Raw genomic sequence first — 19,460 nt, forward strand, 5'->3', positions numbered from 1 at the left:
ATGTCGAGTAACCTTTTGGAAGAATTAATCTATTTTTCTATAATTTGTAGGATTCTACAATTTGTCAGCATGGGCTCATATTTTATATGTATTACATTTTCTTTAAAACTGACCTTTGGCCTTGGACATGAGCGTACACATTTAGTCGTTAAGTACTTTATTTGCACTTCTTAATCTGAGTGCGTTATTTACAGGCCTACATGACATAACATATTTGGATGATTGAACTTTACTCAGTTCAATCAAAAGTTATTCTTATTCAGTCTTTTTTTTTGCTCTAATACAAGAACAGATCACTGAGTATAAAAGTGTTTTCGAGATGTTTGATGAGGAAGGAAATGGAACAGTGAAGACACAGGAGCTGGAGCGACTGATGAGGGAATCAATGATCAATGAATCAATGATGATGGGAATCAATCCCACCAAGAGAGAGCTCCTTCAGATGGCCAAAGATGTGGACAAAGATGGTGAGCATATCGTTCACAATATGGCCTTCATTTTAACGTGACCATTGATATGTTTTATGTGCATAATATATAATCTTACTAACTATTTATTTGAGCAACTAATACAATGTTATGTACCATAGTAAGGATATGATGTATTGTACAATTAACTTGTATATTTGACGAAAGAAAGTCGACAATGCTTGTATTCCACTGTCAAATTTTTGCATGAAATCTTATCAAATGGTGCTGTTCTTCTCACACAGATGAGTGATGAACCTTTTCTGTGAAGATTCATTTTCAAAACCATTGTACTGTAACATAACATGTAGGATTTCTCTGTTATCACTAGATGTCAGTGTTTCACTGGGATTCACTTGTAAAATACTAGTACTCAGGTCAAGGCAATGAGTTTATCTCTGTCTTTAGTTCATCTTTGTCTTTAGGAATGTAATACATTCCTTACCATCAATAAATACCAACCACCCAGTACAGATACATATTGATTCCACTAACAACGTTAAAGACATCCTTAACTTTCCTCTTTATTTTTATTTATTCAAAATGCATCCAAAGAAATTGTATAACTAAGGCTGTCAAATTCTCATTTGGTTTCCTATTCACAGCTATATATAGCCAGTGGTAATATCTCCCTTATCACCTGTTTTTGTGTCATCACAGGAAAAGGCACTTTTAACCGTGAGAGCTTCCTGGCTTTGATGGCATTGGTTCATGAAAGCGCGAGGGGCCAACATGCTGTGCTACGAGCTGCTTTCAAGGCTGAGGGATATATCGAGTGGAATACCCTGAAGTAAGCCTAACAATACCTACAGCAACTATGGCTTGATTCCAGTTTAGATACCTTTTTGCAGACTGTTCTTCCCCAATATGTACTTAAATAACTTTTAGAATCAGTAACAAACCACCTCTATTTGCAGGTATGTGTTGATGAATGTAGGAGAACCACTGAATGAGTTAGAGGCAGAGCAAATGATTGAAGCAGATAAAGATGGATATGGAAGCTTCGATTATGAAGGTAAGAGTAGATTAGTCTCTTTTGTTTTTATCTGGTTGAGAATAACCTGGATAAGGTTGAACAAATAACCTTTTTACCATTAAAAGCATAACATTTTCTTCCCAGAATTTGTGAACACGATGACTGGAGGCTCCTTCAAGATGAGCTAAGTGAATCAAAGAAGGCAAACATGAATAGGCAACATTATATTGGTCAGGGTTGACAGTGTAGGTTACTGTTATGAACATCATGCTTCACCGGTTTTGATCATGCATGTTGATAAAACAAGACAATTGCTTTCAATGTTGGTCTTGAAGCATGCAGATGTTTATATTTTAATTCATATAAAGATGTGGCTATTACTACCTTGTATGCTGACTGATTGACTTTTGATGTAAATATAGTAATTCATATGTATGGTTTCTTAAAATGACAACCACAAAACATCTGTACAACCTTAAGGTACTTACTATATGAATGAAAAGGGCTTGAGTGAAAGCACCTTGGCCTCACTGAGAATCTCCAGTCCCTTGCCTTTTTAGAGGATATTCATCAAAGGGTTACATTTCCAAGGCCAGCCACCCCCTCTGCCTGATAGCATCTGGTCTGCCCAACCAATAAATCCCATTCTCATCCCTAAAGCCAGATGGACAGCTCGGCGAGCCAACGGCAGCTGCCGCTTACACCACATCCGACCTATCACAGGAGGGATGGGGGCTTTGGATCACAGGGCTATGGTTGCAGAATCCCTGGAGCTTCTACTGTTATATGAAACACAACAAGGGGCAAGGTAGGGGAACAGGTCTAAGGAAGCAAGGAGAGATCGACAGAGAATCCTTTGGAAGCAGCCAGGGGTTGGGTTGCTTTGTATGGAGTGGAGCTGCGGTGAAAACGAGTGTGTTTCCCATGTAAACAGCCCCTCAGTCAGTGGAGCAGCTGCCTGCGTTACTGCTGAGGAGCAGGGAGAAGCAGAAGAGGAGGTGGTGTAGAGAGGGGGAAACGTTCCTTCTCCTTAAGATATTACGCCTCCTCTATCTTGTTGCCTCCTATGGCTCCTTTTAATTTGAATTTTTTTTAAATAGTGCTTCTCCTACCACATCGACGAAAGGTAGGTACTGACATAACATATACCACTAATCTGGGAGGGCATTTAAGGTGAGCGTGCATGTCACGTTGGCAGGATTAAAAGCCTTTATTTATTTATACTCATTGGCTTACAGAGGAATGATCACTGTGCAACAACATTCCATGGTGTGAATAAGACTAAGAGATAAACATGTTATATTATGAACATTTTATGTTGACTGTCTTTGCACTGTATTTGATCTCTAATTGGACAGTGACAAAGGCTGAGACTTTGCTCTTGGTTTTGATTGGTGGAGAGCTTGCACTAAACATGTTCCTCATTTGGTGAACAGACTGGCATGCAGGCAGGCTACAATCTGAGGGGGGCGGGACCCGGGATGGCTCATGTGTCTTTGTTTTCACTGTTTGTGTGACACTATAGTAGGGTGTCGGATGTCTGCCATACTATCGGATGTCTGCCATACTATCGGCCAACAATATACATGGCATAATTCAGCATTTCATTACATTGACCCTCTAATTACATCTTATGAAGGCTTAATGAAGCCTTCACAAACCCTTTATAAAGTCTATATAGATCCATGTCTGGGGGTTTGTTTTCCTCTGTATTGTATCTGCTTTGTTCTGACACCGTTTTCCCTGCTTCTGGTGCCCACATCCTGCCCACACCACAACACTACCTGCTGCCCTGTCAGCACAACGGGTTATGGGGTTCAATCTGATGGAATCAGGGGTGGGGACATATATGCTTTTACCTACTTCTACGAACACGTACTTTTACGTAGCGAACTTCTAGTCATGTCATGAGCACTGTGACAAACAGACAAGATTATTTTGCATTTAGTTTAGTAGTTATGGATGATGCATCTTGGTGGCAGATTGTTTCGTCATTTTAGATCAAGATACACACCTGACTAATTTCGGCAGGTGACCAGAGGCTTTGCCTTTATTTATATAATCAGAATGAAAATCCCCTCCTGTTTGACAAATGTGTCCCTCAGACCTCAAACATGCTACCCACCTAAACCTCTTCCCACTCGTTTCAAACCGTTTGCGGAAGGAAGGATGTTTGTGGCCTCTCTCACACACACACACACACACACACACACACACACACACACACACACACACACACACACACACACACACACACACACACACACACACACACACACACACACACACACACACACACACACACACACACACACACACACACACACACCCAAAACCAACCTCCAACCAAACCAGAGCCATATGATATGCTATTGTAGTGTGCATAATATGTCTGTTTGTTTGCTGATCTGATGTTGTAAAATGATCTGTTTCAGGTTCTGCCTGTAGAGTGTGTTCTGGTGTGCTCAATGCATTCCCAAAGCTTCAGTATACCTCAGTCCAGAGAGATACAACCTGTGGCTGTTGTGACACACATGGGTGACTGAGATACAGAAAAGAGACACATTGAGACACCCACAGCAGTGGAACACAACAAGACAGCTCTCTACATTCCTCGGTTGTTTCATCTCAGCTGAAACCATGGATTCGACCATGGCCAAAACCACCGCTAGCTTTCTCTCCACTGTCTCCAGCATGACCCCCACCTCCATGACCTCCCTCCTCGCCGTTACCACGGACGCAAGGATGGAACGGGACAATGTCACCGCATCCAGAACAACACTCATGACCAGTACCATTACTATAACAACAACCAACGAGACAAGCTACAACGCCACCAAGCTGCCAGAGGTGGCGTTAGAAGGCCCGGGGATGGGCATGGTGCTGGTGCCCTTTGGCATCATCACTGTAATTGGCCTGGCATTGGTCATGGTAAGAAAGCAATCGCTTTAGTCACTACCTAGTTTCCATGCCCACAAAATATGTCTGTTTGTCATGACAGTGTGAACGAGTCGCTTTTGCCCCTTTTATCTAATTAACAATGTGTCTCCCTGTTCCCCACCATGTCTCCCATCCCAGATGTTGTATATCAGGAAACGGAAGAGGTGAGGACATTAACTTGAATTGCAAAGTAGTTCATTATATAAGAGTTAGCAGTTCAAGTCATCAGCCGGATTTGTGAAAGGGAGGGCTGTCCTTCATGCATATTCAAATAATCATAGCATTGACTCTCAGTAATGTGTGTTTCTCACATTTCATGAAACGTTTCAATACGAGATACATTTTTCTAACCTTTTTGTTCCCCCCTCTGCCTTCTGCCCTGTGTTCACCGCCCAGACTGGAGAAGCTGAGGCACCAGCTGATGCCCATGTATAACTTTGACCCGGCAGAGGAACAGGATGACCTGGAACAGGAACTACTGGACCACAACCGGGACGGCAACCTCACAGGATCCAATAACAAGGTACTATGTACACTACAAGCCTGAAGCAATGCTGCGGCTGCACTCCCATGTTCAATGATACTGGTAATCTACCATAGATCTGCGATGATACAGAAGTCTTAGCGGTTCCATTATGTTCAGACTCATCTTGAATCGCCGGCAGCGATCTATTGTTCACTGATCTACAGTTATATTATTTTATATCCGGCGGTTGGAACCAAAAATCACACATTTGGACTCATCAGACCAAAGGACAGATTTCCACCGGTCTAATGTCCATTGTTCGTGTTTCTTGGCCCAAGCAGGTCTCTTCTTCTTATTGGTATCCTTTAGTAGTGGTTTCTTTGCAGCAATTCAACCATGAAGGCCACGCAGTCTCCTCTGAACAGTTGATGTTGAGATGTGTCTGTTACTTGAACTCTGTGAAGCATTTATTTGGGCTGCAATTTCTGAGGCCGGTAACTCTAATGAACTCTGGGCCTTCCTTGCCTGTGGCGATCCTCATGAAAGTCAGTTTCATCATAGCGCTTGATGGTTTTTGCGACTGCACTTGAAGAAACTTTCAAAGATCTTGAAATCTTCCGGATTGACTGACCTTCATGTCTGAAAGTAATGATGGACTGTTGTTTCTATTTGCTTATTTGAGCTGTTCTTGCCATAATATGGACTTGGTATTTTACCAAATAGTGCTATCTTCTGTATACCACACCTCTACCTTGTCACAACACAACTGATTGGCTCAAACTTATTATGGAAAGAAATTCCACAAATGATCTTTTAACAAGGCATACCTTGTTAATTGAAATGCATTCCAGGTGACTACCTCATGAAGCTGGTTGGGAGAATGCCAAGAGTGTGCAAAGCTGTCATCAAGGCAAAGGGTGGCTAATTTGAAGAATCCAAGATATAAAATATATTTTGATTTGTATAACACTTTTCTGGTTACTACATGATTCCATATGTGTTATTTCATAGTTGATGTCTTCACTATCATTCTACAATGTAGAAAATAGTACAAATAAAAACCCTTGAATGAGTAGGTGTGTCGAAAGTTTTGACTGGTACTGTAAGTATATATATATAAGTAATTGATTCACTTTCCACCCCTTTCTTTGTTCCTAACGCTACATCACTAAACAGATGTAATAAGCAGTCATAGCAGGGGCAGATTCATTATTCTTTGGCTATAAAATATGAATACAAAACAGTTGATATGACTGCTTATGACCATGGCAGTACAAAATAATATGGTGTCTCATGTCTCACAGTTATACCATTTTGCCCCCACCCCACCTCCTGTAGACTCTCACGACCTCCCAGGGGACGACGCAGAGGCCCAGTCGCCTGGTCTTCACAGACGTAACCAACGTTCTCAATGCATAACAGCACTCTTCCATGCATGAGAGGGGACTGGGGACTAGCTGTCCCATCATAGAGATCTGTCGCTCAGGGGAAAAAAAAGGAAAACTGGATTGAAGGCCATGGAAACAGACTGATGTTTGGAGTATGTTTTTTTCAGGGTGGGCTATAAGGGAATTCTGATGTTTTAGTTGTGGCGTAGTCTTATTTTCATTGTCTACAGTTTATAACTTGTTGTCAGTGACTGAGTTGGGAGTTATGGGGAAAGGATGCGAGTAATGATTTTGCACTGGTTGTTATTGGTTGCACAAATACTTCCAAGTGTGGTGCATTGTGGGATCGCTGTCTTTCTCTGCAGTTCTAGTGATATTGGTGGCAGAATTGCTGGAGCTCCCACCTCGTTCTCTCATGAGAACGTTGTCTCGAATGTATTATTTATTTTCCACACGTTTGTATTTTTGCTGCTAAATGTAGACAACCACATTGGACAAGTGACTCCCTCTAAAAACGGGTCATGCTCAATGTTGAACTGCTTCCATAAGGGTGGTGGATTAGAGACCTGGACGTTCTGCACATTGGAAAACTAGAACACAACATCAGGAGATCTGGAGAACTATTACTGCTGCAGGACAATGCCTGGGGAACTGTAACCCACCTAGTGTACACTACTATACTGTAATGTACCCACACACACGTCCAAAATGTGTCCTTCAGCACTTACGTCTCTATGGGGACTCTCCGTTTGCCATCAGAGTATTACTAGTAGTGTGTTTCCTCAATAACAAGTAATAAAGCAGCTGCATTGGTTTCTATACACTAAAACAGAATATCTAAACCACAGTATTTTGACGACCACTTATTGTGCTACGATTGTTTGATGAACACATGACAAAACAAACAAATATGTGAACCTTTTTTATTGGTAACAGAAAGACCAAGTAGCACCTCTATACTCATGCAAACACACAATGAAGCGAGACAGATCAGAGTCAAATGAGAAAACAGCCATTTGAGTTGCGTATTCAAGTTCAAAATGGATTGAAATCTAAAATAAATCAAAACAATACATGAAAGACTAAAATAAAAAGGGAGACCTTTTCATCGATCGCAAACACAAAAAAGATTAAAACTGGAGATGTTACAAGATAAGAGAACCTAACTACTCTATTCAATATTTAAAAACCCTCATACAATAAAGCATAACAGCAAGTACATGAAATAAACTCCTAAAATGTTTATACTGAATATATCAATATCAGTCAGCTCATTTAGAGCAACACTGTGATTAAAATATAGATAGTGGCTATCCTGACATTGCTGAGGTATGACTGTGGTTAGGTTAGGAGGCACTCTTACTGACGTCATAGTACAGTACTTTGGGTGTATTTACCTACAGATGTAGGATCTTCATTTGATCCAGTTTGCTACAGCAGAAACATAAACCTGCAGCAACAAGAAATTTGAATTCTTATGTGGATTACATTTTTGTAAGGTTTGATACATTTTTCATTAGGGCAAATCAAGTCTGAAATTTCAAAGTGGAATTCACAACCTTAAGAAGCCTTTTTCAATCTCATATACTACAAGTTTGCATTTCCTGCAGTGCAAGGGAAAATCTCAGCAACAAAAATGTGATCAAATTAAGATCCTACATCTATATACAGTATGCTGATAAGGACAACGTGAGATGAGTGGACCTCTGATATAGTTGTTCCATAGCTATGGTAAGATTGCAGGGGACAAGCAAAGCTAAAAACCAGCCAGTCACCCCTCTGAGGGCCAAAGCAGACTAGTTTCAGAGGTAGTCCACAGCGCAAACAGTGATGCCATCCAAAGAGGTGAAGTATCAAGAGAAAAAGTCTAGGTTGGAAAAGACTCACAGACATATCTAACTTGCAATTGACAGAAAACTAAACTCTTGAACTTTCCCTAAGAAAAAGATTGCACGTGGATAAGTCCACGCACTCCAGAAATACATTACAGTAAGATCCAAAACAAAATGTTAACTCACTATTTCACGTCACTTCACTGACATCAATTCAACTAATGTTAGGATTGTTAATGCAACACATCTGTAGTGTGAAAGTGAAAGCTTGAAATTAAATAATGATCGCATGGTATCTTACGTAAAAAGTGAAGAGAGGGAAAAATGTAAGGGCTTACAGAGGTCGTGATAAAAAAATGTTTTTTTTAAAGTCATGAGTAAGTAACCAACTACAGTAAACAGTAAAATATTGGGTCATTTTGAACCCAGGTAGATAGACCAAGGTCTCGATTCAATCAGATCGAGTGTTAACCCACGTTAACCGACATCCGCATAGGTGATGTTTTGGCAGAGTTAGAGGTCCAGTATTACTACGGTAGGAGCTAACTAATCATGTGTGCCACCAACCCTTCCCTTCCTTATTATCCCTATCCCTGCGTTAGCCCCAAAAGGCGATAGAAAGTGTAGGCTCTATCCATGATAGAAATGATCCATGATAGATCTGTTGGATATAAAGCCGGGTGTGGTTTCGTTCCATCTAATGGCAGTGTCCGCGATAAGGTAACTCAGGGAGCCGCTTGTGGATTTGACAACTCCAACGCAGTTCCCCCTCCAAAAACAACCGCTATGTGAATGTAGCACGGATCTGATAGAATCTAGACCCAAGTCTTATCTCAGATATTTCATCAGAGCATTACCACTAAAGGCTGCTGCTGGGACCCGCTTAAAGAGTCAGTCAGCATGGAAGTGGAAGTGAGAGTGTGAGGCTAGTGGGTACAGTGTGTATGGGATTGTCCTGAGTAGGTGTGTGTGTGTGTGTGTGTGTGTGTGTGTGTCTGTGTGTGTGTGTGTGTGTGTGTGTGTGTGTGTGTGTGTGTGTCTTTGTTTGTTTTTTTGGTATGGGGAGAGGCTATAAAGAGTTCTCCTCTGCTTTTCTGTGACTGAGGTAGACTGAAAGGCAAAGGAACTGAGGTGAGTTATGGTCTTAATGAGGTTTATGTGTGTCAAGTAATATTGTGAATGTCAAAAACAGATCAGAAATACACAATAAAAATGGAATAATATCATAACTGAGTAGAATAACACATGAATCACACCTGAATAGCCATATTATGTCAAAAAATACCTGGGGGCCATACTTGTGAACAATAGAACAGGTTGAAGTTTTAGTTTAAGCATCAGCCAATTAAAATCGTTGATGTAGTTGTACGTGATCAAAGGCTGGCTACATGTTAGCTGTTCCCATTACATAACCTGACACATGCTAAGCTCACCAGGTGGCTGTATATATGTGTATTTATATCTGGTTGAAATTCTGTATCAGCTAATCAAAATACGTATTTGGACATTATCCAACACTTGTCCATGGAAGCGCCCTTAACAGAAGTCAAAGGTCAGGATCTGCTATTCAAAGTTACTGAAACAACACAAGCAACTTCAAGTGGACAATTAGCTCACAGTGTCGCCAGCCTGGTTCCTGGTACCATTTGCCGTTTGCGGCAAGCTTGAATCCCAGGGGAGATAATGTTTTCTTCCTTTGAAATGTTGAATGACATTTATTGTGATAGTGTGTAGTGCAGCCAGAACCTTGTAAATTAAGATTTACAAATGTCTTTAATGAGGAACTTTTTGGAGTCCCTCTTGCAGACCGACACGTAGGCTACTGCTACGCACGGGGTGTAGTGCTGCCAGTGTCAGAACGGCGCTCCACCACCTCCCAGAATGGTGCTTGTTTAATCAAGTTTGGATCAAAGCTGAATCGGTGTCTCGCAAGACACTTAATGATTCATTTGTATTTTGCATAGGCTTAACATACCGAATATAATATCATCGTATAAGATTACTGTTAGACCAAAAACACCACTTAATTTCTTATGTAGGCTGCACTTATACGTACAATATTATATATGTATTATTAAAGGAAGATTCTACTCACAAAACTACCTTTAGGTATTTCTTTCACTGTTGATGTCAGCAATTGAGTTTTCAAGATGTAGAACTTTAAAATACAGAAAGTGTCTCAGTATGATGCGTATTGCAGAACACATCACACTGTGACACTATGTATTTTCAAAGTTCTATATTTTGTAAATACTTTTTTGACGATGTACGATCAATGTTGCATAGACCTCCTTTACATTTTCTCTGTAAAAAGCACATGGATGTATGTGGAATGGACAAGCAAAAACATACGATTTTGTTATATGTGTGATAACAAGCTTTGTCTAACGTAACGTTGGTGAGTAGCCTAGTCAAGGACGCGATGATCCTGCAATATCGTCACTCTACACTAGAGACCAAGTGAAGTGGAACAAAAGTCAACCTTGAATTTGGAGGTTTAAATATACCCCTCTGGGCAAGTTCACCTATTTTAAGAAATGCCATTGGTTTGTGTAGAAAAAGTTTAAGATCTTTGATAGGCAGATGCAGGATTTGTTACAGGAAATAATCACTGCCACCTGGTGAGGTTAGCATAGGGCTAAATGTGCCAGGTTATTTAATGGGAACAGCCAACGTGTAGCATTTGATCATATCCAACTATGTCAACAATTTAAATTGGCAGATGCTTAAACTTGAACAAAAACTTGTTCTAACGTTCGCAAGTATGGCCCCCTAAGGTTTTATTGAGTGTGGTTAGAGCAATGTAGTAAAAACAAAACCTGATGTGTGATGTGAAGTCATGTCACTGTTGAGTTCAGACTTAATTCTGTTCACGTTCATGTATTCCCATTCCAACGTATATCTAACAAAATATCCCCGTGATTCTTCACAATCAGGACAGACAGTTACGTTTGAGCCGAGCTCTCGTGTGACAATAGGATCAAATGGGTCATGAATCTTGTCCCGGTAATGTGTTTTGAAATGTCAGTCACATTTAATGACAGCAGCTGCATCCTTTTTTTTTTAAACCCTCCCCACCATTAACACCACAAACGCATACACGCACGCATCAACCAATCTCTGAACAGCCCCACCCACTGACCCGAATCCTAAGTAATCGATCAACTGACCAAAGCTATGTCCATCATTGACCCAGCCTCAGTGCTGGACAGACTCCAGTCACAATACCACCATCAGGCCTACTGTTCTACAAAGCAGGGCTATTATCTGTTGTTTTTGGAATCCTCAAGACAATGGAGGTTAGATTGTACACCTCTTTGTCTCTGCCCAAACCTTGAGGTAGTTTTGTGGCACATTGTCTACTCCCCCTCTGCCACTTCCTGGGCTGGAGCCTGAGATGGCGAAGCCTCAGCTGGCAGAGACTGTGAGGGGCCCTCAGTTTCTTCTGAAGGACTCTGTGACAAGACACAAACATACAGACATTAGTGTGTGTGTGTGTGTGTGTGTGTGTGTGTGTGTGTGTGTGTGTGTGTGTGTGTGTGTGTGTGTGTGTGTGTGTGTGTGTGTGTGTGTGTGTGTGTGTGTGTGTGTGTGTGTGTGTGTGTGTGTGTGTGTGTGTGTGTGTGTGTGTGTGTGTGTGTGTGTGTGTGTGTGTGTGTGTGTGTGTGTGTGTGTGTGTGTGTGTGTAATGATGTACTTGTATGAGTGTGTAGATGAGTGATGTGGGGAAATAGGTCTGGCTGTGAGACCAAGAAATGCTAGGGAGAAGACGGTTATGTCAGGAAACCAAGACGACAGGGGAAGAGAGCAGTTATATCAGGTTTCCCCTCTCAGCATTGACTCATTCTTCCCCTTCTCATGTCGGTAAGATGGAGTCTTAACGGTTTCAGTTCTTAATGTGTTTTAACTTCTTTGAAACTCGCCTCTGCAGTGAAAACTGTGATAAGATGGATGAGGGTGTTGAGTGACGTTGGCTTCTTTTTGTGCAAGCTGTTGGAGTAACCTGTTGATTCTCGGAAAGAAGGCGCTGTATGAACGGAAGTGTCTCGTGCACTCCGCCTTAGCTCAGGCCTATATGCACCTCCATGAAAGTAGCGCTCAAGTACAATAGGTAAGAGGAAACATTGTTTGGAGAAAAAACAAACATAATATGACCTATTATGCTGTACTAACAATATCTCTTACCTGCTGTTCCTGGATCACCTCTTGAACTACTTTCTGGGGCTGTGGAGAAGAATACAAGTGACAGAAGGAGAAGAGATAAAACATTCAACGAATCAGTAAAACTCTCCATCGCATAGCTCAGAGGTGGACAACTTCAATTGTGGGGGGTGCTATGATTGTCTTGTAATCAGTGGCTGATTTAGACCTATAGGACACCAGGTGAGGGGGACGCTCCTCCTGCCAATCAATGACATCAGTCAGGAAACACAGAGGGCCCTACTGCCCTTAAGGACTGGGGTTGTACATCCCCAGATTATGAAGAGAGATAGGAGTCTAGAGACATTTGAGATATATGTCTCATTACACTCGTGTGCGTGAGTGAGTGTGTATGTTATAGTCCCATACCCATTTCCTTGGCCGGCCCCGAGGTCTTCTCTCCCCGACTGGCTCTACTTTCTAACACAGAAAAGATGGAGAATAAAGCAGAGAATATTGTATTGTTTTAAAAAAATATATAGACATAAGGCCATGTCTACTCACAACCGTATTGTTGCAATCGTTATTTTCTGTTCAGCTCCTGTGCCTAGTTTGACACTTTATTTTTTATTGAATAGTTCATAATAACTATCTACATGAACATGAGAGGTTGATCTTACCTTGGGTGTGGCACGAGGCCCCTTGTTCTTACTTCCTCTGGGTCGTCCTCTGGGTCTCTTTGGAGTTGGGGGGCCAGTGGGCTCCTGGGGAGAGCAAGAGCAAAATAAGGAACTGCCATACGGTTGGTACTCTGACTCTATCCACAGCAAAATAAGGAACTGCCATACGGTTGGTACTCTGACTCTATCCACAGCAAAATAAGGAACTGCCATACGGTTGGTACTCTGACTCTATCCACAGCAAAATAAGGAACTGCCATACGGTTGGTACTCTGACTCTATCCACAGCAAAATAAGGAACTGCCATACGGATGGTACTCTGACTCTATCCACAGCAAAAAAAGGAACTGCCATACGGTTGGTACTCTGACTCTATCCACAGCAAAATAAGGAACTGCCATACGGTTGGTACTCCTGACTCTATCCACAGCAAAATAAGGAACTGCCATACGGTTGGTACTCTGACTCTATCCACAGCAAAAAAAGGAACTACCATACGGTTGGTACTCTGACTCTATCCACAGCAAAATAAGGAACTGCCATATGGTTGGTACTCTGACTCTATCCACAGCAAAATAAGGAACTGCCATACGGTTGGTACTCTGACTCTATCCACAGCAAAAAAAGGAACTGCCATATGGTTGGTACTCTGACTCTATCCACAGCAAAATAAGGAACTGCCATACGGTTGGTACTCTGACTCTATCCACAGCAAAATAAGGAACTGCCATACGGTTGGTACTCCTGACTCTATCCACAGCAAGATAAGGAACTGCCATATGGTTGGTACTCTGACTCTATCCACAGCAAAATAAGGAACTGCCATACGGTTGGTACTCTGACTCTATCCACAGCAAAATAAGGAACTGCCATACGGTTGGTACTCTGACTCTATCCACAGCAAAATAAGGAACTGCCATACGGTTGGTACTCCTGACTCTATCCACAGCAAAATAAGGAACTGCCATACGGTTGGTACTCTGACTCTATCCACAGCAAAATAAGGAACTGCCATACGGTTGGTACTCTGACTCTATCCACAGCAAAATAAGGAACTGCCATACGGTTGGTACACTGACTCTATCCACAGCAAAATAAGGAACTGCCATATGGTTGGTACTCTGACTCTATCCACAGCAAAATAAGGAACTGCCATACGGTTGGTACTCTGACTCTATCCACAGCAAAATAAGGAACTGCCATACGGTTGGTACTCTGACTCTATCCACAGCAAAATAAGGAACTGCCATACGGTTGGTACTCCTGACTCTATCCACAGCAAAATAAGGAACTGCCATATGGTTGGTACTCTGACTCTATCCACAGCAAAATAAGGAACTGCCATACGGTTGGTACTCTGACTCTATCCACAGCAAAATAAGGAACTGCCATACGGTTGGTACTCTGACTCTATCCACAGCAAAATAAGGAACTGCCATACGGTTGGTACTCTGACTCTATCCACAGCAAAATAAGGAACTGCCATACGGTTGGTACTCCTGACTCTATCCACAGCAAAATAAGGAACTGCCATATGGTTGGTACTCTGACTCTATCCACAGCAAAATAAGGAACTGCCATACGGTTGGTACTCTGACTCTATCCACAGCAAAATAAGGAACTGCCATACGGTTGGTACTCTGACTCTATCCACTGCAAAATAAGGAACTGCCATACGGTTGGTACTCTGACTCTATCCACAGCAAAATAAGGAACTGCCATATGGTTGGTACTCTGACTCTATCCACAGCAAAATAAGGAACTGCCATACGGTTGGTACTCTGACTCTATCCACTGCAAAATAAGGAACTGCCATACGGTTGGTACTCTGACTCTATCCACAGCAAAATAAGGAACTGCCATATGGTTGGTACTCTGACTCTATCCACAGCAAAATAAGGAACTGCCATATGGTTGGTACTCTGACTCTATCCACAGCAAAATAAGGAACTGCCATACGGTTGTCACTCTGAATCTATCCACAGCAAAAGCAGCCGTACTCCACACCACACCACACCACGGTTGTTAAAATGAGCATTTGAGTTATTTCAGTTTCAAATCAAATTGTATTTGTCACATGCCGAAAACAACAGGTATAGATAGACCTTACAGTGGAACGCTTACTTACAAGCCCTTAACCAACAATGCAGGTAAGAAAAATAAGTATTGAGTAAAAAATTGAACATTTAAACATTTAAACAAATTTAAACAAAGATAAATAATTAAAGCGCAGCAGTTGTGCTACAGTAATATGTACATGTAGGTAGAGGTGGGGGGGGGGGCAATGCAAATAGTCTGGGTAGTCATTTGATTAGCTGTTCAGGATGGCTTGGGGGTATAAGCTGTTAAGAAGCCTTTAGGACCTAGACTTGTAGCTCCAGTACCGCTCGCCGTGCGGTAGAAGAGAAAGCACTCTATGACTTGGGTGGCTGGTGTCTGTGACAAATTTTAGGGCCTTCCTCTGACACCGCCTGGTATAGAGGTCCTGGATGGCAGAAAATCAGTCAGTATCCAGTCAGGATACTCTCGATGGTACAGTTGTAATGTTATTGTGTAATATAGAGTCCTATACAGTGTAATGAGTGTATGAGGTGTTGATGTGGAGGATGCTGTGGTGATCCAACCTGTTGTTGTTTCCGTGGGCGTCCCCGGCCCCTGCGTGGAGGTGTGGAGGCAGGTGATTGGGCCACTCCTGGCTGTGGTGACGGCTCCTTGGTCCCACTGTTGCTCATCCCTGTGTCTGTCCACCAGCGAAGTGAAATGGGGGTGTGGGCTTGGATGCCCAGAGCTCAGGCCTCAGGGGAGAGGGTTAGGGAGAGGTTATAGCCGTGATTGGTACCTGGGAAGTAAAAAGGGGCTTCAGGTTAGCTAGTCTCTGTTGCGCAACATTTTTCTAGTAGGCCTACTGAAAAGGTATACAGTTTATACTATACATGTGCATCAGCTGTGTATGTACCAATGCGATTGGGTGCTGGACACGTTAATACAAACACGCTTCTCCCCCTTTCTCTATGCACCTCATAAAATGATAATGAAAGACCACAATGCTTTCGTCTTGCAGGCAGTCACAGAGCAAGTGTGAGAACTGCTTAATATAAGCCTTGGCAACGGCCATAACAGGTTCACTGGACACAGACAGGGGTTTGGCATAGGTGGGGATACATGAGCTCAGTCTGCAGTAACTATAAGTAGCAAAGATATTCACAACTCAATATCCCATCCAATGTTGAGATCTAACCCATTCTATATCCAGTCCCTACCGGTTCCTATTGGATACCATTGGTAGTCCATGTCTGTGTAGCTGTATATATAGGCTATATGCGTGCATGTTTGCATATTTGTTAATTAAGAGGATGTGAGTGTTTCGTGCTTTCAACATGGGCTTCTCCGTTACTTTGTGCTCGTCACTTGAGCTCAGATAGGCCTCAAATATAACCTTCCAAATCAAATCAAGTCTTGTCTGCACTTTGTATACAGATATTGGAGGCAAAAATTCAGTGCTAAATATTTTGCGGCTACACAGAGTAGCTACTTTTGTTCATTTCACTAATAACTCAAAACTAATTTACACTCTAAATGCAGAGTAGAGAGAGTAAATGACACATGCAATTGATTTGAATAATAATAGTAACTCTGTCTTTCATTCCTTAATTCATTAATTTTGTTGTTCATTTTGACTGTTTATCCCATGGAAAAGTGTAGAGCAGAATCAAAATGTCAAGCTCAAGGTCATGCACAGACCAATCAAAAAAAATGTAACAAAAATAAGACCTGTCCTCTGTGTTGCATTGCTAACACTATAGCGTTCTTTACCAACAGCTGCATCAAAGAAGGAAGTTGGGAGCTAAAATTGTGTCTATCAGCAGGAGTAGGCTACAATGTTTCTAAACACACGTGAAGTGGGCTATATGAACAAATACTTTTGCATAGCGGGAGACGATTCGTTTAACTACGTTTTTGGCAGTGAACAAGGACTGAATGTATCTTTTCCATATGGGCGGTAATTGCAACCATAAAACCACATTCTGTGCATTCTTTTAAAACGACCAAAATGTGTCGCAGCAGACTTCATTCAAGTTGTCACATCTCTTCCTTTTAAACTTTCACTTTGGATATTAAACAGATTTGGTCTAATTGACCGAAACGGCGCCACTTACCACCATAACATACCCTATAGGTTAGAGCAGTGGTATGGTGTCCAATGGAGCAGGACTTTTAAAAGCATGGTAGATCACGCCAGACAAAAGTCGACTCTTAGTTAATTTGCATCTGTTATAGCTTAGCTAGCCCAGTAGTCCAACACGGCATCGTCAATAAATGTTTAATTAGGATATTTCATGAATTCTACATAATTATTAGGCCTACATATTCTGTATGGAGTCGTTCATGTTACCTTTACAACCGGTGCGAAAGGCGAAAGCCATGTGTTTAAAGCAAGCGACAGATGATGCAGGGGAGAGAGCAAGAGCAAACCATGTCGAATCAGATCGAATGACAGCAGTTTGTTTGCGGGTAACCATTTTACTTGATCTGATCTCAATGATCTGAGTGCACGATTGTAACCCATTCATCAGATTGAAAAGTGACAAAATAGCAACAATGTTATTGTAGAAAATGAAACAATGGGAAAGGTAAAATAAGTGTTTCACCTACCTTGCTCCCCCACCAGTTGGTTTTGCTGTTAGCCTACTTAATAAAAACCGCAATGGAATTGCAGGAAAGTTTAGCCTACTATTCAGTGTGTATATTATTCTTAAAATGTCCTTCTATTACAGACAGTCGCCTTTAATAAAGTTTACCTTGGAATAAACTGGACACTGCCTCCTTACGTTCTTTCTCTCCCTCTTCCCCTCCCTCCTTTCCTCTATCGCACTCTGTTTGTGTGTGATCCCTTACGTTTGTCTGCCGTAATCCTCGTTTGCTCACGAATACCCCTGTTGAAGTATGATGGGGGTTGGAGCTGGAGCATATATGAACATTGCATACTTTCTCTATTAAAGCATGCTCCAGGAGAGCGGTGGGGGTAGGAGGGGTGAAACAGTCGAACACGCCCCTTGCTCAGTGGACCACCCACATGTGAGTGGTAGGCATCATATAGGCTACACTAGTTCTAGATTCTGCAGATCATATACATTTGCAGTAGCATGAACATACAGCAGGAATTCTCTACAAAAAAAGGTCTATGAATTCTCCTAGAATTCTCTACAAATAGGCCTATGTTGAAAACGAATGGCAACTCTTCAATGCTTCCTGAAACCACTCATGTGCAGTATGAAAATGCAGTACTTTATACATGTGAAAAAGTAGGAGTGATTGAGAATAACAATGAATTACCTCCAGCTATGAAGACGAAACACATTGAGAGAAAATAAAACCCATGTGACCAAAAAAGGCTGTTCAAGGCTTGGCCTATTCACATGTATATGATCAATATCAATGAAAAGGTCTCTGCACCATGGAATAAAATGTAGTCAGAAGGCATGACTGGAGATTTTTTAGTGCTACTTTGTTACTCATTTATAAACCATTTAGTCTACCCTAATCTGCATTATAAACGAGAACCATAAGTCATATAAGTATTTGATTAGTCATCTATTATAAACAGAATTTCATGAAAGTGAGCACTATGAATTGCCAAACTGCCACTGAAACTGACCAAAGCCAGCACTCATTTGTTGGTGTAATTTGTTGAACCACAATACACAAGTACTGTGTACTGTTCAATTCTCTTTTAGTTATTTGTGTAAATGGGTATGTGTGTATTTGTGAATACTGTACGTGGATATGCAGATTTGTGAGTATCTACGTTTGTTTGCGTGTAATAAGAAAGCTAAAGTGTGCGTGTGTCAGTGTGTGTGTGTGTGTGTGTGTGTCAGTGTGTGTGTGTTAGAGAGAGGAAGAGAGCATGTAAGTGTAATGTCTACTGTAAATTTTGTATTGTTTATTTCCCTTTTGTTCATGATGTATTTCACTTGCTTTGGCAATGTAAACATATGTTTCCCATGCCAATAAAGCCCCTTAGATTGAATTGAAATTGAATTGAGAGAAAGAGAGAAAGAGTTAGTTCACTGCCCCTCTGCAGGCTGGTGTGTCTGAGATTCCGTTGGACTCTGATCTTGAGGTTTATTTAAGCTGAATTCCGTGGGCTCATCAGGACCGAGTTACAAAAATCCTCCTATAGAACCAGAAAGAATGTGCAGCGCATTCAGTTCTGTATAAGGCACAAAGGCATGTCTTTGGACGTGGGGGCAGGCATCAAAAGACAGGCAGCGGAGGGATTTCTTTAGAGGCTGGGGGGCAAAGAAGGTATTTTGATTGGGGGGAGGGGAGTGAAGGGTTTTGGTGGTCAGCAATTTTAGTGAAGGGTGTGGGAGCGCTTCTGGGAAGCATGAGGTTAAGGAGGCATGTGCTTCACAAAGGACATCCGGAGGTCACTGCCACGGCTCAATATGTAATGTCCGATAATCTAATAATCTAATCACCACAAAAGATCAGGGCTATTATGGATATTTTGTTCTGATCCAAAAGGTTCATAATGGGCTTGATTACACATAGACTACAGACGAGGGAA

The 19,460-nt window shown here is 41.7% G+C and overlaps 3 protein-coding genes across 6 annotated transcripts; 2 read left to right on the forward strand and 1 right to left on the reverse strand.

Moving 5' to 3' along the window:
- LOC118399833 (calglandulin-like) lies at positions 1 to 1,658 on the forward strand. The gene is made up of 4 exons (XM_035796064.1): positions 1 to 7; positions 288 to 467; positions 1,128 to 1,257; positions 1,385 to 1,658. Exons 1-4 carry the CDS (start codon positions 1 to 3, stop codon positions 1,548 to 1,550), a joined length of 483 nt encoding a protein of 160 aa, XP_035651957.1. The 3' UTR covers positions 1,551 to 1,658.
- Positions 1,659 to 2,148: 490 nt separating this feature from the next.
- Positions 2,149 to 7,068, forward strand: LOC118400006 (uncharacterized protein C3orf18-like). The gene is made up of 5 exons (XM_035796325.2): positions 2,149 to 2,569; positions 3,879 to 4,374; positions 4,522 to 4,547; positions 4,780 to 4,906; positions 6,188 to 7,068. Exons 2-5 carry the CDS (start codon positions 4,084 to 4,086, stop codon positions 6,266 to 6,268), a joined length of 525 nt encoding a protein of 174 aa, XP_035652218.1. The 5' UTR covers positions 2,149 to 2,569; positions 3,879 to 4,083; the 3' UTR covers positions 6,269 to 7,068.
- Positions 7,069 to 7,146: 78 nt separating this feature from the next.
- On the reverse strand, positions 7,147 to 17,915 carry LOC118400007 (high mobility group protein HMGI-C-like). 4 transcript variants are annotated; one of them, XM_035796327.2, is made up of 7 exons: positions 17,689 to 17,897; positions 17,543 to 17,575; positions 15,514 to 15,728; positions 12,890 to 12,973; positions 12,639 to 12,689; positions 12,255 to 12,293; positions 7,147 to 11,524 (listed from the first exon to the last, which is right to left on the reverse strand). In XM_035796327.2, the coding sequence occupies exons 3-7, from the start codon at positions 15,619 to 15,621 to the stop codon at positions 11,429 to 11,431; spliced, it is 378 nt and encodes a 125-aa protein (XP_035652220.1). In that variant the 5' UTR covers positions 15,622 to 15,728; positions 17,543 to 17,575; positions 17,689 to 17,897; the 3' UTR covers positions 7,147 to 11,428. The 4 variants fall into 4 exon arrangements, with proteins under 4 accessions (XP_035652220.1, XP_035652221.1, XP_035652219.1 ...); XM_035796328.1 differs by lacking the exon at positions 17,543 to 17,575 and having other exon boundaries at positions 17,786 to 17,915; XM_035796326.2 differs by lacking the exon at positions 17,543 to 17,575 and having other exon boundaries at positions 17,689 to 17,896.
- Between the last annotated feature and the right edge of the window lie 1,545 nt (positions 17,916 to 19,460).

Source organism: Oncorhynchus keta, chromosome 21 (genome assembly GCF_023373465.1).
Source record: "Oncorhynchus keta strain PuntledgeMale-10-30-2019 chromosome 21, Oket_V2, whole genome shotgun sequence".
In the NCBI taxonomy this organism is placed as follows: Eukaryota; Metazoa; Chordata; class Actinopteri; order Salmoniformes; family Salmonidae; genus Oncorhynchus; species Oncorhynchus keta.